At 54.0% G+C, this 21,753-nt stretch overlaps 1 protein-coding gene across 1 annotated transcript; it reads left to right on the top strand.

Moving 5' to 3' along the window:
* Nucleotides 161-21,398, top strand: ECHDC3 (enoyl-CoA hydratase domain containing 3). The gene is given in 6 exon segments (XM_005668202.3): nucleotides 161-460; nucleotides 463-538; nucleotides 5,210-5,331; nucleotides 7,542-7,639; nucleotides 12,133-12,333; nucleotides 17,774-21,398. Coding segments are annotated over 6 exon segments (897 nt in total). The 5' UTR covers nucleotides 161-372; the 3' UTR covers nucleotides 18,086-21,398.

Below are 21,753 nucleotides of genomic sequence, written 5' to 3'. Positions count from 1 at the left end.
GGCCCCGCCCCTCAACTCCTGGGGTGGGGAGGGGTCAGGGGCGGTGTCGGGATTTCGGAGGCGGCCCCGGAGGCGGGGCAATGGAGGGCTCGGGGGTGAGGGCGGGGTTATGGGCGGGGTTAGGAGCAGGTTAAGAGGCTGGGGGCGACATAAGGGGGCGGGGGGGCGTGGCGGGGGTGACGGAGGCGGGGTCCGGCCTGGGAGAAGAGTCGGATCCAAGCCTGGGCCTGGGATCCCCGACCGGTTTCGCCGTGCCCCGAGCTGTCGTAGCGCAGCGGCCCGAAAGTCTCCCCACGCCTCTCCGAGCGCCAGCCCGCGGCCCTCGGCGTCGAGCTCGGCGGCGTCCGGCCTCCAGGCGCGTCACTGGCCGCCATGGCCGCCTCGGGCTTGCGGGCTTTGGGGGCGAAGGGGCCCGGCTGGCTCCGGCGCGGCCCGTGGGCTCCGCTCGCAGCCGGCTTCTGCAGCGGGGCTCGGCTGGGGTCGGGCGGCCGGAGCCGGGGCCGCGACTCACCAGCGCGCGGCAGCGGGACGGCATCAGGTCAGTGCTGGGCTGCCGGGTGCCCTGGCCCTCCGGCCCGCGGGCGTGCGGGGCTGTTCCCAGGGCATGGCCGGCGGGACCGGGAAGAGAGGGGAGAGGAGTCCAGGGAGTTTAGGTCAGCGGTCACCTCCGCCCTCCACGGAGCCGTGTTTATCCATCACAGCCGACGGGGCAGGCGGGGAAGTCGGACACAGAGGGAACCGCGGATGCAGCGTTGAGAGAGGCCCCTTGCCTGGGCTCAGTGGCCTTTGGGACCCTGCTGGACTCACACGGAGGATTTAAGTGGGGCTGCCTCGAAGGGCGCCAGCACTTCCTGTAAACCCTGGGCCAAGTCGACATTGGACTTGGGCTCAGCGTGCACAGCCTGGCAGGTGTGCCTCCGAGAAAGCCCTTCCATAGAGGTTCTGCGCCACCCAGACTCAACCTGGCTCCGAGGCGAGGCCAGGCTTAGCCGAGCTGTTCCTTGGCCCTCACCCAGAAGGGCCCACAGGGGGCGGGTAAATAAACAGGACAGAGGGCACAGGGCACCGAGCTCGGCCCTTTGGCTCAACAAGCCTAAAACCCTTTTAAAAACACACAAACACAAACTTGAAACTGAACGGTGGGATTTTGGGTAAAAGGGCCCCAGGCTCCCGTGGGCCTCACCCTGACATCTGCCTGGCCAGGCCCAGGGTGCAGCAGGAGGCCTACGGGCAGTTTGAGCATTTAGAACATACAAATCAAGCTAACTGCCACATGTTTTCTTCTCCCCTGACAAGCAGGAAGGCCTTCATAAGACCGGGAAGGAAGGCTGTGTTTAAATATACAATCCTCAGGCTCCTGGGAGCTCCCCACAGCAGTGGAGAGCCAGCTGCTGCCCTGCAGCTTTGTTCATTCCTTCCCAACCTCTGCTCGCCCCCTCACCTCCCCTAATCTCCCTCCCACTGCTCTACCAGGGGCTCGGCACACAGGCTGCAGCTGGCCCGGGCAGCCCTAGTTGAATCCCTCACCCTCTATAGACAGCTGCTCTTGGCTACCCCATGGGCGGAAGGGTGCCCCCTGCAGGGCCAGGGACTTCCAGGGTCTCGGGTGACCGGAGCAGGGTTTGGAAGAGGGTTGTGAAATCCAGGTAGGCTCAATATCTCATCACCCCAGGGGCCTCCTTGCTGGCCTGAGGGACACTCCTGGAAAAGAGCACAAGCAGGGCTCTGCAAACTGCAGGCCCAAGCAGGGCCCTTCTTGCCCGTTTCCATGGGCACTCTGCCTCTGCAAATCTGGTCCCATCCAGTCAGAAGCCTGACTCCTGGCCTGGGAGGTGGCCGACAGAAGGCCCTGTGGTTGAGTTCTCCAGCGTTACCTGTGAATCAGAAAAGAGGATGCTGGAACCCCTTCCCTAAATGCCGGGGACTGATTAGTAGAAGGCAGGCCGGAGGGGTTAGGCTCTAGGTGGATGTCGCTTTTCAAAGCCGCCGTCTCGGTGACCACACTGTCGTGTAGTGAGGGCCAGCTCTGAACTGGCACTGTGCCAGGCACCGCACACTTGTCCCCCTGACCCTTCCAAGAGCCCGTCAGGAAGAGAAGGTTATCCCCACTTTGCAGTGAGGAAATGAATTCAGAGAGGTGACAGCCTGTCCCAGGCCACACAGCCAGGAGGCAGGAACGCTGGAGTCAGAGAAGGGGCCGTCCGCCTCCAAAGTTGTCCCCGCTCTTGTCCTGTCATCTCAGGGTACTCACCACCCAGGTTTAAGAGACGGCGGAAAACTGGATGAGATGAAAATCCACAGCAGTTGGTGAAACTGGCTGCGAGAAGCAGAAATGCTCTTTTTGGTCGTCCCCTCATTCAGCAGATAGTTGTTGAGTGAACCTGGCCGTGTCTCTCCCCATGGGCCTTCTGGGGGTTTACAGCGAGAGGGTGGCCTTCAGACGGCTCCCTGGGCATCTGCGGCACCATCTCTTGCCTCATGAACGGAAAGCTTACTTTTTTTTTTCTTTTACGGCCACACCCCAGGCATATGGAGGTTGCCAGGCTAGGGATCACTGCAGCTGCCAACCTACGCCATAGCCAGAGCAGCACTGCAGCTTGTGGCAACACCAGATCCTTAACCCAGTGAGCAAGGCCAGGCATTGAACCCACATCCTCACAGAGGAAATGGCAAGTCCTTAACCCCCAGCCACCATGGGAGCTCCTGGAAAGCTTACACTTTTATCACTTGCCTTGGTGGGGCCTCACTCTTAAAGAGATTCCCTGTCAAGAGGGGTGGTGCTAGGAGTTCCCGTCTTGGCACAGCAGAAACGAATCCAACTAGGAACCGCGAGGTTGCCGGTTCCATCCCTGGCCTCGCCCAGTGAGTTAAGGATCTGGTGCTGCCATGAGCTGTGGTGTAGGTCACAGACAAGGCTCAGATCCTACATTGCTGTGGCTGTGGCGTCGGCCAGCGGCTGTAGCTCCTATTGGACCCCTAGCCCGGGAACCTCCTCGTGAGTGTGACCCTAAAAAAAGGGGGGGTGTTAAAGCTCCAGGCAAAACATCCCACATTTTTAACCAGGATGCCAAGAACTGGGAGAATTCAAACAGGCAAGATTTTTAGGAGGTATTATCCACTAGGTTTGAAGACCAGTTGAATGAGGAATTGAGCAATGGATTCTCTCTCTCTCTTTTTTTTTTTGTTTTTTTGTTTTGGCTTTTTTTTTAGAGCTGCACTTGTGGCACATGGAGGTTCCCAGGCTAGGGGTCTAATCGGAGCTACAGCTGCCAGCCTACACCATAGCCAGCCACGCAGGATCTGAGCTGCACCTGCGACCTTCACCACAGCTCATGGCAATGCCAGATCCTTAACCCACTGAGCGAGGCCAGGGACTGAACCTGCAACCTCATGGTTCCTAGCCAGATTTGTTTCCACTGAGCCACGACGGGAACTTCAGATTCTCAATAACCCGTTGAGCAGCAGCAGTCCCGGATGGCTTTCTGAGATGACCAAAGAGGGGAGGAGCCATTGGGTCTCTGGGGACGATGCCCACGGGGTCCAGGGGACATTCAGATGAACCTGTGGATCTAGAGCTCAGAGAGAGGCCTGAAATAGGGCAAAGACAGGGTGTCATCAGCACAGAGGCTGTAGCTGATGCCAAGGCCATGGTGAAGGTGCCCGGGAGGAGTGTAGAGAAAAGAAGAGGGCAAAAGAGGGAGCTCTGAGGATTGCTGGTGTTGGGGGTGAGCAGGCGGCTAGAAGGAGGAGCGGCCAGAGAAGTACCGACAACCCAGGAGAAGAGGCATGTGCTTCCAGAAGGCGAGCGTGATCACCAGGTCCATTGGATCGGGTTCTGGCAGTCCGGAGATTCTCGGTGGCGACAGTGTCAGTGGGGTGGCAGGAGCAGAAACCTGGTTACACTGGGTTGAAGAGGGAACTCGAAATTTCAAGCTCTCTGACTGGCTGTGTGAGGCTCAGGCCAAGGATTAATGGGACAGTCAAGGGCCTTTGAGGGCTGGCCTCTTTTGCCTGAGGCCCTAGACTGTAATTTAAGCGTATGTCACCAGTGGGCCGGCAGCTTTGTAGGTGTCACAACGAGCACGCTCGTTATTTTGTTGGGAGGTGGATCAGCAGTCTCTCGCCACCACCCCCGAAACACAGGTTTCCAGGTCCATCGGCCTATCGGCTGCAAGTCACTCTTATACGTAGAGAAGCTGGTCACGAGAAACCAAAGGACCCGCCACCTGAAGATGGCAGCAAAACGAAGTGGCATTCCGCAGGAAACAGTTACTCTTACTGCACCAAAGTCAATTCAGTCCGCAAGGGGCTCCCCAGAAAAGAGCAGCACAGAGGCTCTTATGGAAGGTCCAAGGCGACACACAGCAGCGGGACTCTCAGATTCGAAAAAGGGTGAGGAAGGCAGAAGACGTGTGGGCCGACTCGGATGTGAACAGAAAAGACAGAACAGTCATCGGGCGTTTGGCTTGTCGCCCGTTTCTCATAAGAGCAAAAATAAGACACTTCTGTGTGCAGGCGGTGAGATGACAACACGGGTTATTGCCGTCAGTGGGTGGGGCGCCTTCAACAGCCAGCTTCGGGACATCAGGGCCAGGGAAGCCCTCCTGCTGTAGTTCTGTCTTGTTCCTCGCGTACGGCGTTGTTCTCAGAAGCAGAAATCACTGCAGAATCGCAGTGGGGATACTGTCATGCGTGCATATCGGCACCTGCACCCTGCCTACCTCCTCCGTGGGGTGGGGGGGGGGGAATCTGGGGGCTGATTTTCGTTCTTGGCTCCTTCCTGAACCTGATTCTTTGCAAAGAACCCTGGAGAGAAGTTAAGTTGAAGGTAGCGCTGTGGGTCCCATTCCCCTGGCCCCTGCCACCACCAGAAGGTTTTGTTTGTAAAAACCTGGCAGCTGCTCAGTTGGGGCGGCTGTGATTTTGGAACTGCTGTCCTGTCCTTCCTGCTGCAGTGATGGTTCTGACCACGAACCTGGAGAAAGAGCGAACCAAATCAAGGGATGAGGGAGAAAAGGCCACCCGGGTGCAGGTGGTCCCCGTGTTTTGACTTGGCTGTCCCTCCAGCAGTTGACAATCCCTCTCAATGGCCTCTAAGTGCCCACAGCTCTCTCTTCCGGGGTTTTAAAACTAGCTCCACAATTAGGAGTGGCAGGGGTCCTCCCTTCTTTTGACTGGCGCAGAACCCAGTAATTATGCGTTCTTCCAGGAGCATTGTCCTGAACAATCCAAAGAGAAGGAACGCACTGTCACTGGCAATGCTGAAATCTCTCCAAAGCGACCTTCTTCATGACGCCGAAAGCCGAGATCTGAAGGTCATTGTCATTTCAGGTATTTATCCAATGTCCATCCTCAGTATTTTGCAGAACCCAGAAGAGGTGTTTCCAAATTCTTTAACTGGGGCATTCCCTCACTTAAGGGGAGAACTGTTTGAAGCTCCTTTATAAGAAATTCTTTCTGGAAAACTTGTGCAGAGGCAGGAACTGGTCTTCACAGAATTAACTGGAATTTCTTTTTTTTTTTTTTTTTTTAAGAACTTTCCAGCATATGGAAGTTCCCAGGCTAGGGGCTGGGCTAGTTGGAGCTGCAACTGCTGGCCACAGCCACAGCCACATCGGGATCCAAGCAGTGTCTGCGACCTACACCACAGCTCATGGCAACGCCAGATCCTTAACCTATGGAGCGAGGCCAGGGCTCGAACCCGTATCCTCATGGATACTAGTTGGATTTGTTTCCACTATGCCACAACGGGAACGCCTAACCATGGAAATTATGGAAGAGATACTGTGCAGTAAAAATATGTGTGTTTCCCTTTTTGTTGGATGTGAAACATGGCCACATGTGGTAATGCTGGTTTTTCCATCAAAATCGGAGAATGGATTTCCTCCTGGACCTTATACGATGGGTTTAATCACCAATTCTTTTGGTAGACTGCGTCCTTGGCTGGGACCTGGACCTGGCTGCTAGAGCATCTGATTGGTTTGTCTTGCAGTTCTTACCAAGCTTTACCCGAGGCTTGCCGCCTTCTTCAACAGTACCAGAAAATGTGCCGTATTTTGCCCTTTCTTTCCTTGCTCTTTTTCCAATAACAATTCTTACTATAGTATTTGGTGGTGATGACAATGGTATAAATAACAGCAACATCAGTATTTTTTTTCCTTTTTAGGGCCACACCCTCGGCACATTGGAAGTTCCCAGGCCTGGGGTTGAATCAGAGCTACCGCTGCCAGCTTTCAACACAGTCACAGCAACGCCAGATCTGAGCTGTATCTGTGACCTGTGCCACAGCTTGAGGCAGCGCCAGATCCTTAACCCCCTGAGCAAGGCCAGGGATCGAACCCTCATCCTCATGGATACTAGTCGGGTTCTTAACCTGCTGAGCCACAGTGAGAGCTCCCAATGTCAGTATCTTAAAGTATCCACAGACGCATGATGCAGAGGGTGCTCTGTGATGCTTTTTTAAAATTAAGGATCAGTGTTTCGGGGAAATGTGACCTTATCCGTGGTTGAATATGCATTTTCAACTGTTTTGTGTGGTGAAGGGAAAAGAAGCGGAACCAGAAGAGGTCCGCAGCCAGAGGGGTGTAAGCTGAACGCGGAGGTAGCTCGCTTCCAAAAGACAGCTCCCCGTCGAAAGGGAGCAGTTCTGCCTTTCGGAGCCACCGCAGCAAAAGAAAATAGGAAGCGTCAGCTCCCCGGTGGAATCGCGTTTTGTGCTAGTTGTTAACGACAGCAACGGTGACAGCAAGACCACACCCTCACATCCCTCGATCACAAAGCAAAGGGACTCCCTTCGGGCTCTGACCTTCCTGATTCCAGCCCTGTGGGGGCTGCCGTCTGTGGACTAAAGGACAGAGGCGCCGCTGAAGGCCTGGTGGGTCACAGGGGGCTGGTATACTAAGGCCAGGCCGAGTCCAAAGATGAAAGGGTGAGGCCAGAGGTTCAGGTCTGAAAAAAGAGCAGTCGCCTTGGCTGCAGGCCTTCTCCCCTTTGGAATGGCGTGTCTGCAAGGGTTTCCACCAGGGACCTTTTAGAGAACAGACACCTCAGCCTGCCTTGTCATCCCAAAACACTGGCCGTCGCTTTTCCGGCGAACGGGAGTCCTTCTGATCAAAATCAGGCCGTCCACTTTCTTTTTTTTTTTTTTTTTTTTTTTTGTCTTTTTGCCTTTTCTAGGGCTGCTCCCCATGGCATATGGAGGTTCCCAGGCTAGGAGTTGAATCGGAGCTGTAGCCACCGGCCTATGCCAGAGCCACAGCAATGCTGGATCCGAACCGCATCCACCACCTACACCACAGTTCATGGCAACGCCGGATCCTTAACCCACTGAGCAAGGCCAGGGATCGAACCTGCAACCTCATGGTTCCTAGTCAGCTTCGTTAACCACTGAGCCACAATGGGAACTCCAGGCCGTCCACTTTCTCTGAGCAGCCACCGGCCTGGCCACTCCCGATGGTGAGCCGGTGGATGAGGAAGGGACCGTCCCAGCTCTGGCTCCTCACGTCTTTGTCTTTTCTTTCCTCGCCTGGAAACCCCTGCAGCCGAGGGGCCTGTGTTTTCCTCTGGGCATGATTTAAAGGAACTGACGGCGGAGCAAGGCCCGGATTATCATGCTGAAGTATTTCGAGCCTGTTCTGAGGTAAGCTGGGGGGGCGGTCGACGTGGCCAGCCCAGGCACCAGAACTCTGCTAAATATCGGATTAGGCTTCTGGTTTACAGCTAAGCTTTTTTGCTGTGAGACGTAACCCTGCAGAACGACTCAAACCTCTGCGGTCATTGGCGAACCCTGCATCCAAGCAGCTGTGTGCTTTAGACTTTGGAAGTGCCGTGGTTTGCATTTGACCTTGTCACAGGCCAAAGAAACTAAAGCATGTGCTGAGTTGCTGTCTCTACCTGGTGGGGGCGTGTCTTGGTCTCCGGGTCTTAAGTAAGAGGTAAAGGGTAGAACTAAGAAGATTAAAAAGTTTTCATTTTAAGCTTAAACAACTCTGTCAATGGGAAAGAGAGCATTCATAACATCAATGGTTTTTAAAATTATTTTCTTTCTTTTTTTTTTTTTTTAAGGCCATACCTGAGGCATATGGAAGTTCCCAGGCTAGAGGCTGAATCAGAGCTGCAACTGCTGGCCTACACCACAGCCACAGCCACAGCCACAGCCACGCCAGATCCGAGCCGCATCTGGGACCTGTGCCATAGCTTGTGCATGCCAGATCCTTAACCCACTGAGCACGGCCAGGGATCAAACCTGCATCCTCACAGACATTGTGTCATGTTCTTAACCTGCTGAGCCACAGTGGGAACTCCTAAAATTATCTTCGAACCCTTCTTTCAACTAACTTTTATAAGCACTGCCTCCAAGTAGGAAAATTAGCCTCTTCACTTTTCACCTCTTCTCCCCTTCTGTCTCTCTAACCATACTAAGGAGAGGAATGGACCACGGATACAGAGCAGGAAGAAGCTACGTTTGCGATGACTCGTAAATGTATCAGATCAACCTGGATAATCAAAGGTTGAATACAGAATCCAACTTTAAGTCACACATCGTTCATTTAATAAGTATTTGTGGAGCACCTGCTATAAGCATAATACTTGCGAGATATTGAGGGAAATAGAAGGAACAAAGCATTTCCAGTGAACCTGAAACTGGAAAGGTAGTTGAGAAGGAAGACAGAGCGAGCAGTTCCATAGCCTGACCCTAAGTCACTGCCCCGACTTCTCCGTCATACACCGAGTTCCTCGTTCATCTCTTGGGTCATTAATGAGTCACAAATACCGACAAATACCTTCAACATCCCCCAGACAGAGGCGAGCATCAGAGAGGGAACAGGAAGTGATCGGGGTACATTCTTGCATTCCTTGCCCTTCCAGCAACCCCTAAGGAGAGCAGGTTCTCGTCGTCTCCTTTCGTGGAGGACTGACCTGACTTCATGGAGCAGCGGAAGCAAGCCAGAGCCTAGACTTGGTTTTTGTTTCACATGAGTGATGTTTAGGGGACATCCCGCTCTTGTGTTTGCCAGGACTTGGTGCTTTAAAAGTTATTTTTCTACAAGTTTGGTCAAAATATAAAATCATCAAAGAGAACCAGCAGAGCCCCTTCAATCCTCCCTGAAGGCCCGCTTTGATCGCTGTGCCTGCCGTCTCCGCGACCCGAGATCTGAACGGTTAGCAAAGGCCCACAGGGGAGCCGAGCTCCTTCCAAGAACAAATGCCAGGTTTCCTGGAAGCTCCCACCCCATGGATACCTCCAGGTCACGTAAAAAGACGCAAACAGCACCTTGCCCTGCCGTAGTAACGTAGGAGGAGGGAACGTGCACTGATTTCTTTAATCCTTTGTCCAAGAAAATCAGGTTGCCCTGGTAAATAGGAGCGCCGTGACCTTGTGCAGGATGTCAGTGCCAAGGGTGCTCAGCAGGCAGACTGGGGCGGGATGAGCTAGACGGTTCCCTGTCCAGTTCACACACGAGAACAGGCGATGGTGGAAAGGAAGCGAGTTCTGGACTGGCTCCGCATCTGAAAGCTATAGCAGATTCAGACCCTACGCAAGGGCAAATGATGGTTGATTGTTTACAGGTCAGGAAGGGGGCGCCTTCTGCAGGCTGAGCAGGGCCTTCACTGGAGACCAGCCCCTCTCTCTTCTTTTGTCCTGTTCAAGCTTGAAGGTGAAACCCTGGTCCAGAAAGAGTCTTCCCTCCTCCTCATGCCCACTGACAAGCGGAACAAGGCCGCTGGCTTTGGGAACCAACGTGGGACCCTCCCAGATGTGGTTCAGAGAGGCTGGGGCAGTTAAATTTATGTCCCATTTTGGAGCAGCCAGGACCAAAACATGTACTGAGTTCAGGTGAACTGGAGGAATGCTCATTCGTGATGATCAAGGGATTGGTGACCCAGCTTGTGTGTTAGCTAGGTTCCCCTGTCTTTTCCTTCCCTCCTTCCTTCCTTCCTTCCTTTCTTTTCTTTCTTTCATCTTTTCTAGGGCCGCATCTGCAGCATGTGGAGGTTCCAGGCTAGAGGTCAAATCGGAGCTGTCGCTGCCACCTACACCACAGCCACAGCAACACCAGATCTTAACCCACTGAGCAAGGCCAGGGATCGAACATGCGTCCTCATGGGTGTTAGATTCGTTTCCACTGAGCCATGATGGGAACTCCTCCTCTGTCTTTTCTGAATCGCTCGCTAATGTTATTGAAAATATTTTTTAATTGTAAAAGTAATCATACTTATTACAGAAAATTTGGAAAATCTAGAAGGAAGACAAATAAATTACTGAACTATGCCGTGATCATACCATCCAGAGAGAACTGTAATTAATATTTTATATATTTCTTTTGAAGCCTTTGCCATGTATACCCATTTGTTTGAATAATTCTGCATGGGTGCTATTATACAGTATAATTGTATAAATGATTATAGCATTGAATGCTGTGTGCCGGGTAATATTCTGAGAGCGTTAGACATGTTACCGCATGTAAACCTCATGTTCTGGAAGGCTGCTACTATAACCATACCCATTTTACAGACGTGAAGACTGACGGATAGGCAGCACATTAGCGGTAGACAGGGTGTCAGCCCCCAGCAGCCTCGCCCCAGACCTGCTGATGCTTCTCCCGGAAAATGTCATTGGAATGAGAATGCGGCATTCCATGGCAGGGATGCAGTTTAGTTCCCACGGCCCGTTTACTTATTTTTATATAGTGACATTGTTTGTAGTTTTTACTCTTATGAAGTAATGATCTGGTGAACGTCTTCGTGCAGGCAGCTTGTTGCCCTGTTTCCGATTCTCTCTTAGGAACAGTATTCCAGGATGGAAGGTGTGGATAGCGCTGATGTGGGTGATTCACGGGATTGCCTGAGCCTTTCCCACCAGCCCTCCCCGGGTGACAGACAGGGGACAGACTGTGCAACCCCAGCCACAGCCACCTGACTTTTCAGACCTTGGGTTGATCGGTGACAGATGACACTTAGAGCTGAAACCATCTTTCTGCCTCCGCAATAAGACCTCAGACGCTCTGGGCAACCTCTGCTTTTGCTCCTGCAGCCCCCCGAGAAGCAGTCCTCACCACCCCCTCCTCACCCACGCACCGCACCCCTAAGCCCACCAGCAGTTTGGGGCGCGGGTACATCCGTGTGAATTTTCTGGGGGAAGGTCATTAGCACGAACTGAAAGTCAAGACTGTGATATCCTTAAGAATGTAACTGGTCATTTTGTAATAAAGCTGGCAAACACCAAAGCTTCATGAGCACAGAAGGTGAGTTTCTCAGGCCAAGTCTTGGAATCCCTGAAGGTCGTTTTTCTTGGAGTCGCCGCGCAGGAGGCGAGCCCAGATGCCGGTCCCCCTTCCCCGCCCCCCACCTCCCTCCCACCGGAGTCAAGGGCAACCATTTTACACCAGAGTTACCATAGCAACACAATCTGTTTAGCGTGTCAGGGACAAAAATGGAGAAATCAGCCAAGTTATTTCATCAGCTGCAAAAAAATAAGTTAAAGTTGTAGAGACATGGGGGAGGGGGTCTCACACGAGCCAGTTCCTGACTCCCCGTTCCGTGCAGGTGGCTCTGTCTTAGGAACTGGGTTTATTTTGATGACAACGGGGTCCCCCCCCCATTTTAACAGAACTGAGAGAGTAACCGTGGTGGTAACTGGAGACGTGCTTACTGAGAAATTGCCTCCCAGCCCCCTGCCCACCTTGATTTTTCAAGGAGGACCCAATACCAGTTTGCAGACTCTTAACGGGAGAGCTGCACGCAGGCACCATCGGAACAGAACCGCTTGGTCCCCAGAGGTTAGGGCAGCCCTTGCCTCCTGCAGGGTTACTCGGGGAGCAGCTGAGGAGACATCCTCACAGATGTGCTGGGTGGACAGACCAGGGGCCTGGCATCAGACGGAGGCGACTCGGACCCTACAGCCACCCTCGACCCAGTAGCCTTAGGGGGTCCCTTCCTCCATGAGCCTTGACGTCCTGGTTCCTTCCTCCAGGATCTCAGGAAGACCCAGTGGTACAGCCTGGCTCACAGGCGCTATGTTAATGCAAGTTAGTTCACTTTGCATCTTGTCACTGAATCTGATACAGGGGTGTCTATGAAAAGGGCCCTGAAAATGGTAAAGTCACGTAAAACAGTGTGCTTGCTCCTTAGGTCATGATGCTGATCCAGAACCACCCGGTCCCCATCATTGCCATGGTGAACGGCTTGGCCACCGCTGCCGGCTGTCAGCTGGTGGCCAGCTGTGACATTGCCGTGGCAAGTGACAAGTCCTCCTTTGCCACACCAGGCGTGACCATCGGGCTCTTCTGCTCCACCCCCGGGGTGGCCGTGGGGAGAGCGCTGCCGAGGAAGGTAACTGAATCCCCTGCAACCTCTCGATAGCTGTGATCCTCCAGTACCCATGACGGTCGGTTCCAGAACTTTCTTGTTGAAAGTACCATTTGATTCAGGACGTTCTGCCCACAGCAGAGCTGGCCGGATGCGCTAATGTCTTGTGTTGGGAGGGAGTGGCCTGCTCCTCTTGGGCTTCTCGCAGGGGCCTTCCATTTGGAAATCACTGCGTTTCACTCTTGCCCGACCCTCAGTCCAGCTGGGTAGGTTTTGAGATTTGCTTTGCTTTCATAAAGGCACACAGTTTGTTTGTTTGTTGCAATCTTATTTGGAATGTAATTGAGACACCGCTTTGTTGCCCGTGAGATACAAGAGCATGGTGACATAGGCCAGCATCAAGGGGCCAGGACACTGTGTCACTGGCTTAACTATTTGCCAGCAGTCTGTCTCGTTCCAGAACAGACTGCAAGGAGCTGATACCCTGAGTGTGTCAGGTTTCTGGTGTTTAGGAATATCCTGCACAGGGGTGTTGAATTGACCCCAGCAGGCGCCGTGTCGCCAGGGTCGTGTGGTTGTTAACCAGAGTGTGTTCCGTTTTCCTCACCAAGTTCCCTCCTGCATCAGCAAAGAATGTTTCCTGAACATCTCCTAAGTGGAAACCAATTGTTGCCTTGTTCTAGAAAAATACATCCTCCTTCTCAGTTGGAAATCTGTTTTTAAAGTGGGGGGCAAAGTTATACCAAATAGGGAACCTAAAGTGCTTTCTAGAATATTCCATCCATTGTAGCATCAACTAGGAAAATTAGCAATTGCTCAAACACCTAAGGCGCAAAAGAAACGAGACCCAAGAGCAATCAAGCCGCCAGACTCAGGGGTTCAGGGAAGCACACCTGCTTTTCATGCCTCCTCATTAGTTTCTACGGAAACGTGTGCTTATGAGGAAATTCTGACAATAGACACCTACAAACATGCACACTTATGAGAACCAGCTGAACGTGGGCTCCCCGTTGGAAATGGTGACCCTCAAAACACAGCAGCTTGCTCCACTGTCCTAAGACTTGGGGTGTCTGGATCCTGTCAGGATATACATTTACCTTAAATGTTATCTATTCATTCAGCACATTACCTCTTAAGCCTTACTCAGCACCAGGACGTTAAATGTATCATAAGATCTGGCAATAACTTTGTGAATCAACTCTCTCATAACGGTGCAAGCCTCAAGGCCTTTTGCACTTAAAGGTGGCTGGCTGCTTGGCCTGCCTGCCCACTGCTCATCTTGAATACTTGATGACATTCTGGAAGGTTCCATGTTAAGGCATTTGAAACCGTTAATCAGCCCTCCTGTCAGGACAAGAATCTATTCTTTCTCAAAACAAATTTTTAAAATCAAGGCTTATAACTGAGTCCTAGAAACTTACACATTGTATCACGTGTCCATTTTAAAATTCATTTTCGAGAAGAAATAGGGGAGAAATGTGACAAAACAGGCCTTAAATTCCCAGGAAGCCCAGTTCTCAGAACCATTCGCCTAAATCTCACCTGCAAGGCTCCCACTAGGTGGAAAACTAAGGATTCACAAAAATCTAAACCTAACCAGGACACAACAGTTAGTGCTTGGTGGCACCTACAGGGACACATCCACACACACGCCCTCTCCCACTGTGTGTGGGTAACGGGCACCTGTCCCTGGGCATCCACCCAGAAGCAAAACCAGCAGGTGCCTTTGAAAAGATGCTCAGCATCAGTAATTATCAGAGCAATGCAAATCAAAACTGCCAGGAGGTACCACCTCACTCCAGTCAGAATGGCCATCTACAAATAATAAATAATAAATCTACAAATAACAAACGCCAAAGAGCGTGTGGAGAAAAGCGAACCCTCCTTCTCTGTTGGTGGGAGTGTAAACTGGTTCAACCACTATGGAGAACAGTATGGAGGTTCCTTAAAAACTAAATATAGAATTACTATATGATCCAGCAGTCCCACTCCTGGACATACATCCAGACAAAACTATAATTCAAAAAGGCGCATGTACCCATATGTTCATAGCAGCACTATTCACAATAGCCAAGACATGGAAGCAACCCAAATGTCCACTGACAGACAAATGAATTAAGAAGGTGTGCATATACCCAGCGGAATCCTGCTCAGCCATAAAGAATGAAATAATGCCAGTCACAGCAGCATGGATACAACTAGAGATTATCATGCTAAATCAGAAAGATAAATACCATGTGATATCACTTACATGTGAAATCTATAATACGACACAAACAAACCTATCTGCAAAACAGAAACAGACTCACAGACATAGAGAACAGACTTGTGGTTGCCAAGCGGGGAGCGGCGAGGGGAGGGATGGCCTGGGAGTTTGGGGTTAGTAGATGCAAACTATTACATTTAGAACGAATAAGCAATGAGGTCCTACTGTACAGCACAGGGAACTATGTCCAATATCCTGGGATAATCCATAATGGAAAGGAATTTCAAAAAAGAATATAAAAAAAACTCCAAGCAGGTGCCTTTGGAAACAGGCCTGGTCCAGAAGCACCTCCCCTCACACCAGCTAAGGCTGCAAGAGTGGGTCACTAGTGCCCTCTGCTGGTCACTGTAGGGAACTGCTCAGCTGTGCCCAGAATGCTGCCTTTTGTCTACTGGGACCAGAAATGATGGCCAGGAAACCTGAGCCCAGGCATGAAAAGTGGAAAGTACCCCCTTCCCCCAGTGTGACTTAAATATGCAACCTCATGGCACCAAATAAACAACCTGCCCGGCACAGCTACTCCCTTCCCAGACCTGGCCTTGCCCAGCCCTCCAGCAGCAGGTACCCGCAAGACCAGAGGCAGTCATATTCCCCCACAGCAACTGTGCATCTGGGGAATCCGAGCTCCTCATCGTCTGATTAGGTCAGAGTAGAACCTCCAAGCTGCACATCGTGTTAAGTGAAAGCCTTGGACCCCAGGCTGTGTGCAGGTCACCAGGAGCCTGGGAAACGGGGGTCTCAGCAGCACCCCCCACCCCCATTGGCGACCGCGTCAAAATCTGCATGTTAACGGTTAACGTGCCACAGGCAGCCCCATCAGTGGCATGTAGCTCAACAGGCCCCCTCACGGGGGCGCTGGGGTCTCGGCGACTGACCGCACGATTCCCAGCTAAGCCAGCCCAGACCGAAGGCTGACCGCCACCAGCCAGTTCCTGGCCTGCAGGAAACTTGAGGGATCCCAGAGACCCCTCTGCTTTGCATAATTGGGGCCATGATACTTAAAGCCAAGGCTGGAGACCATCACAGATTTACAGGAGAAAAAGTCTGTTAGGAACAGTCACTGCATTTATTAGGCGCCTTCTGAGTGCCCAGCTCTGAGGTGTAAGTTTTACACAGATTTCTCGAACCTTCACAGTTCTGCAGGAGAAAGGGGTCTTTACTCCCAGGTTTTCGGATGCCGAGGAAACAGACTCGGAGGGATTAAACTGCCCCCTGAAGGCCCAGTGGTTAGTAAGTGGCCAGTCTGGGATTAGACTCTGGGGACAGCTGACTCCAGGGGACAGCCGACTCCAGGGGTCAGCCTCGGGGGCCAGGCTGGGCCGCAAGTGTCTGTGGCTTTACTGCAAATACTCCAGGAAGAGGAAGTGTAAAATCACGGCCTTGTGTTAGGGCCGAGGAGGCGCCGCCCTGTAAGGCGTCCTAGGTTAGTTACGGGCAAGGGCGAGCGGAGGCATCGTCTTCTCCCACTGAAGGTTCGGGGGAAGCTCAACAGCGAGTCAAGATCGCGCTGGTTCGCTATGAAATAGGCTTTCTCTTTCTCAGGGAGTGCCTCTGTTATCTGTTCTGCCGGGTTCAAACCCTGTGAATCGGGATAGCGCGAAATAGCCTTAACCCACCAGGCAGATAAGGACGCTGAGGCCAGAGTCGGGTGTGAACTGGCCGGGATCGCGCAGGAAGCGGAAGGCCGGCCAGGAACCCAGCGCCCAGGACAGGGGGCGACGCTGGGGTTCCCTTGCCGCTCCCCCAGATTGGACCCCCGTCCTCTGCCCTGCGCTGGGCCTCACTGGGAGTGTTCAGTGACATCTTCCTGAACAGCCCTAAACCGACGGCACCAGTTTTTAGCTCCACGTTCAAACAGGTGCTTCAGACATGCCTCGCAGTGACAATGCTGTGTCTGGGCAGCTACAGCATCGTCCCTGAAGTGACCCATGGACAGCTATTGCCACTGCCTCCAACAGGTCACCATGAAATGTCCAAAGGGGCAGCATGGGGGCTTAAGTCCTCTCCTGAACTGTGCAGAGAAGAAAATAGGGCTGCCGTCACCTTGCCCCTGGTCCCACCAGTTGTGTCACATCTGTGCCGCGATGGCAGGAGGCCTCCGCCCTGCCTCCTGGCCCTTCCTTCTCTGCCAAAGTCCAGGCCCTGGATGATGCAGTTCGTCTCATGAGGGACAAAACCCCCTTAGTCAGTCGCTTCCACCGCGGAGCAGCATTGGCGATGCCTCAATAGTCCCAAGTTGGGCAGGGGCACTGCTGGCACCAGTAGACAGAGATCAGAGAGGCCACAAACATCCTACAGAGCACAGGACAGCCCCGCACACGGGAAACTGGGCTGGTCCAAAAGAGGGAAGAGGGCTTAGGTTACGAGTCCAAGATCTGAACGCTAGCGACTCCCAAGCTCACATGCAGCTAGCCCGGCATCCAGGACCGCACGACCACCCCCAGCTCAGTGGCTCCAAACAGCAACAGGCATTTGTTCAGCTCGTGAACCTGCAACGTGGACAGGGCTCAGGGAGGAAAGTGCCCATGGTCTCAGCCGGGAAGAGCCGAGCACAGGAGAGTGACAGCTGGGGACAGTCATCTGAGGGCTTGTTCACTCCCACACCTGCCTGTTGAGGCCGCCTCTCAGCGGCTGGTCAGCGGCACACACAGCACAGCCCGAGGTGTGGCCTGGGCCTCCTCACAGCACGGCGCTGGCCTCCAAGGCCACTGGACACATGTCACCTGACCCAGCCTCTGAAGACTGCGGCATCACTTCTGCCGCACTGCTGGCTTCCATCGATCCAGTTCCTTTTTTTCTTTTTTTTCAAGGCCACACCCACGGCATATGGAGGTTCCCAGGACAGGGGTCAAATCAGAGCTATACCTGCCGGCCTACACCACAGCCACAGCAACGCCAGATCCGAGCCACATCTGCAACCTACACCACAGCTCACGGCAACACCAGATCCTTGACCCACTGAGCGAAGCCAGGGACTGAACCCACCTCGTCGTGGATACTAGTCAGGTTCTTAACCTGCCGAGCTACGACGGGAGCTCCCGTCCATCCATTTCTTAAATCACTCATCAGTAACTATTCCACAGGCTGTCGGGAGTCCAGATACCCATGAGTCGAGTCTCTGCCGAGTGAACTGGGTGGGAGGTGCTCGGGGGGCACTGGGTCCCAGGACAGCCCTGAGAACCCCCGTCTCTCCTGCAGGTGGCCTTGGAGATGCTCTTCACCGGGGAGCCCATGTCTGCGCAGGAGGCCCTGCTCCACGGGCTGCTGAGCCGGGTGGTGCCCGAGGAGCGGCTGGAGGAGGAGACCATGCGGATAGCGAGGAAGGTGGCCTCGCTGAGCCGGCCCGTGCTGTCGCTGGGCAAAGCCGCCTTCTACAGGCAGCTGGCCCAGGACCTCAGGACGGCCTACCACCTGGCCTCCCAGACCATGGTGGACAACCTGGGCCTGCCTGACGCGCAGGAGGGGATCCAGGCCTTCCTCCAAAAGAGGGACCCTGTCTGGTCACACTGAGCAGCCTCATCAGGGCAGCTGGGAGCCCCTGAGCCCAGAGGGCGGTGCTCAGGACCCCTCCCCCTCGCTGCCTTCGGACCCCCAACCACCGCCACCGCTGCCTTGTGACTGTCACGGTCTGCCTGCCTTACAGCCTTGGTGATGCTGTGGGTGCCCACGGTCCGTACGAAGAGCCACGACTGCCTGGGGAGAGGGTGGCTGGAGAGTCAGGGGCTGCCTTAGGGGATGGTCTCCGGGCACCTCTGCTGAGCCAGCTGCCTGAGGAAGCGGGGGCGAGGTGCTCCCACCCACGACCGTGGCCAAGGGGACACCCCCAGGGGAGAAGGTGGTGGTGATGTGGGGCCAAATGGAAGGACTTGGGCTGACTCAGTGACAGGAGGCTCCCAAGGTGGAGGCAGTGCCCGCGCCCAGGACAGGGCAAAGGCCTCAGACCTCCGCTCTGAAAATCGCCTGGATTCTATCGAGAAGTAGCCGTGCCTGTGGCTTTGGGATAATCTTACGTGACTTTTAAAGATGACCTATTTAGAGAGACTGTAAGCTGGCTGAGAGAAGGACGTCAGCGAAGCCTTCGATGCCGGTACCCATGGACATCCAGGGGGGAGGGTCCCTCCCGGGCGCGGACCCTGGGCTGAACCTGAGGATAGGGGCTCCGGGGGAGGAGGGAGGAACACGGAACAACCCCTTCCAGCCACAAAGAGTCACCTGCTCCGGACACACTTCCATCCCTGCTCAGCTTCTGGCAGAGAATCCAAACTAGCAGCAGACACCCGAGATCCCTGACAGCGAGTATCAGCATCGACTCCCTGACAGCGAGTATCTCGCTTTCTCGCTTCCGGTCCAATTAGGTCCCAGAAATGCCCGCAATCTCGTGTCCACCAGCTCATACCTGGGGCTGATCAGTTTTTAAGGCTTTTTTTTTAAAAAAACAAACAAAACACCTATGAGGAGAATTTGGCCCAAATGCAATGGGTACCAGAGATAGAGAGCCATGTCTGCCAGGTGGTTCTCATTCTGAAGGGGGGTCACCCAGTGGGTTTCTATTGAGGCTGGCTTTTTCTTTTTCTTTGCCAGAGTTTAGAAAGGTGGAAAAGAGTGGTTTTTTTGGAAAGGAGGAGCCTGAAACTAGAAAGATCACGGGAGCCAGCGTTCCCTGGACACATACCTTCTCAGTGAGCTCCACTGGAACCAGCGCCCCCACCACCACCTCCAGCTTACAGGGGGTGGTTGAGACCCGGGAGAGTGAGGTTCAGGCTCTGTGTACCCCATGAAGCCGGCTGCCCAACTCCTGCCCCATGCAGCTCTCCAGAACCCAGGGCTGGACTGGGTGCTCCTGCTGGAGACCTCTGCCAGCTCACGGATCTGACTGCCGCCCGACCACCTGCGGAGTTTTTCCTATGATAACGCTGATAAACAGCTGGCTGAAGTCCCAAGCCAGTCTGCCCAGGACTGGGGCCATCGTGATCGGCTCCAAAAGAACGCCACCAGCAGGGCCCTCCGGTTTGCCCGCCCTGGGAGCGGCCGTGTGGCCTTTGCCACGGTGAGGAGAGGGTGTGATAAACTCTCTGGGCTTTGGGGAACGTTACCAAAGCCTCCGCATACATTCGGCAAATGAAAACCAAAAGCTGGCTTTCCAGTTCCTCTGCAAGCTGCACAACCACAGCCCCACACAGGAAATCTCAGGCCTCGAGGGCCTCCCAGCCCACGTGCCCACGGGGACCCGCCATAAATCCTAATAATGACCGATGCGGAAAAGAACCGAGAAGGATACCCTGCCGCCCAGCCAGAAGCGCCACATAACTCATCCCCAGGGCAGGTACAGATTGGGAGTTAATTTGCATGCCTGCTTCCTCCGCTGGGAGAAAACCCACCCATCACCGCACACCGAGGCTGCCTTCGGGAAGCCTCAGGCGGTCCCCTGTCCCTCTGCACCGTCACTCCTCAGGGAGCTTTGCTGAGCTCAGCCCAGCCGTCCAGGCACCCGCAGTCGGGCCAGAAGGTCAGTGCGGTGGGCATTTGCTTCCGCCCGGCTCGGCTCGGCTCACCTGAGCCCCACAGAATGTAACCAGAAGGAGCAATGACTGATTTTACACCAGTGGGTGTGGGGGCCGTCAGGAGGTTTAATGAGCTGAGACCCCTGCCAGGCAGCCCCCAGAAGTAGCTCACTGCCCCCCGAGGCTCCGAGAAGTCGAGGCACTGGCCGCGCGCAGACCCGCCTGTGGGTTTAGACCTGCCTGACTCTGTCCCGTGCCCCGGCTGCTATCCTGGTTTCCTCCCTCTGCACCAAAAAGATTACCGGAGAGACCGGCCTGGAGAGACCGGCCACTCAGAAGTGGCAGAGCCAAGGCAACACGGCTTTGCTTACCCCGGGGGTCCGAGAGAGTGTGGATCCGACTTCGCAGACGTTCAAGTCCCCGCTTTGCCGTGGGACTGCAGGTGACCAGCCTCTTCCAGCACCCAGGTCCCCTCCCGCAGACACGACGCCGTGCGCCCCTTGTCCTCCTGCATCTGGCGTCCCGGACTCCACAAAACCGGGACTGGAAGCTCGCACCGAGACCCGAAACAGGCAGCTCTGCTCAGAGAAAACGCTCTTCCAGACGGAGAGGCCGGGCCTTTTGCCCGAGAGGTGGCGAGCAGTGCAAACACCTGGTTACACAGAAGAGCAGTCAGAACGGGGGCCACACCTGCACCTTCTGAACCTGCACCTTCGCACGGGAAGACCCTATGCGGGCAGAGCTCTGTGGGAACTGACGGCCACCCCAACCCTGCCTGGGCGCCCCCTTTCCTCTCCCCATCCTCTGAGAACCACAGCGCTAGTGTTGCCTGGCGGGGTCCCTCCCCAGGCCTACTGCAGATTCCGATTTCTGGGGCCCAAACCATGCATTTAAAAAAGATTTCTGAGTGATTCTGCTGCCTTAGGGTGGAAATGGCAGGTGTCTCTCCAGCAGTACCTGTGTTTTAAAAGTGGGAATCAGTGTGGCCTTTGAGGTGGGGTTGTGGGCCGTGGTTGCTGGCTTGGAGGGGGCAGGGGAGGCTTGAACACTTCAGGTGCCTCTTAAAACCCACTTGAGCAGCTCTCAGGGCTTCATAGGCCCCAGGTGCTCCCCACCCAGCACACAAAACAGGATACACCCACATCCTGCACTATATATTCTTCTGTGTAGAGAAAGAGGTTGACTATTTGCTTTTAAATTGTTTAAAAATATTTGATTAACTAATGATTATTCTTTCTTGGCAATCATTAAGAGGCAAGAGCTCAATTCAGCCTCATGGATGTTGACCTGTTACCGTAAATAAAAGATGAAATTTCAGTCTTGCAAGTGTTCTTCTTTCATACTTTGGAGCCCCAGATGTATTTTTCAGATCCCAAACAGAGGCCTCCCAAGAAGCTGGCCGCCTGTCTGTCTCTTGGTCGGGGGGGGGGGGGCACCTAGTCCCACTCCCTGATGAGGGTGGGTGGCTGTTGATAGGGAGGGGGGGGCGGCCAAGTGCAGCTGAGCCGGTGCTGTGAGGTTTATGATCCCAGCGTGGCCGTCTTCTGAGTCCTAGTTGATTTTATAGTGATGTTTCCTTCAGGATCTGCCATTCCTGCCCCCGGATGTTTCAGCGCTGCCCCAATTTGCAAGTATTTGCTTACACATTTAAGAGATCCTTCCCAGCGTTCCCCTCCT

The sequence above is a fragment of the Sus scrofa genome, chromosome 10, assembly GCF_000003025.6.
Source record: "Sus scrofa isolate TJ Tabasco breed Duroc chromosome 10, Sscrofa11.1, whole genome shotgun sequence".
NCBI lineage: Eukaryota > Metazoa > Chordata > Mammalia > Artiodactyla > Suidae > Sus > Sus scrofa.
Note: the sequence above shows the minus strand (reverse complement) of the source record. Positions and strands in the feature narration are given on the sequence as shown.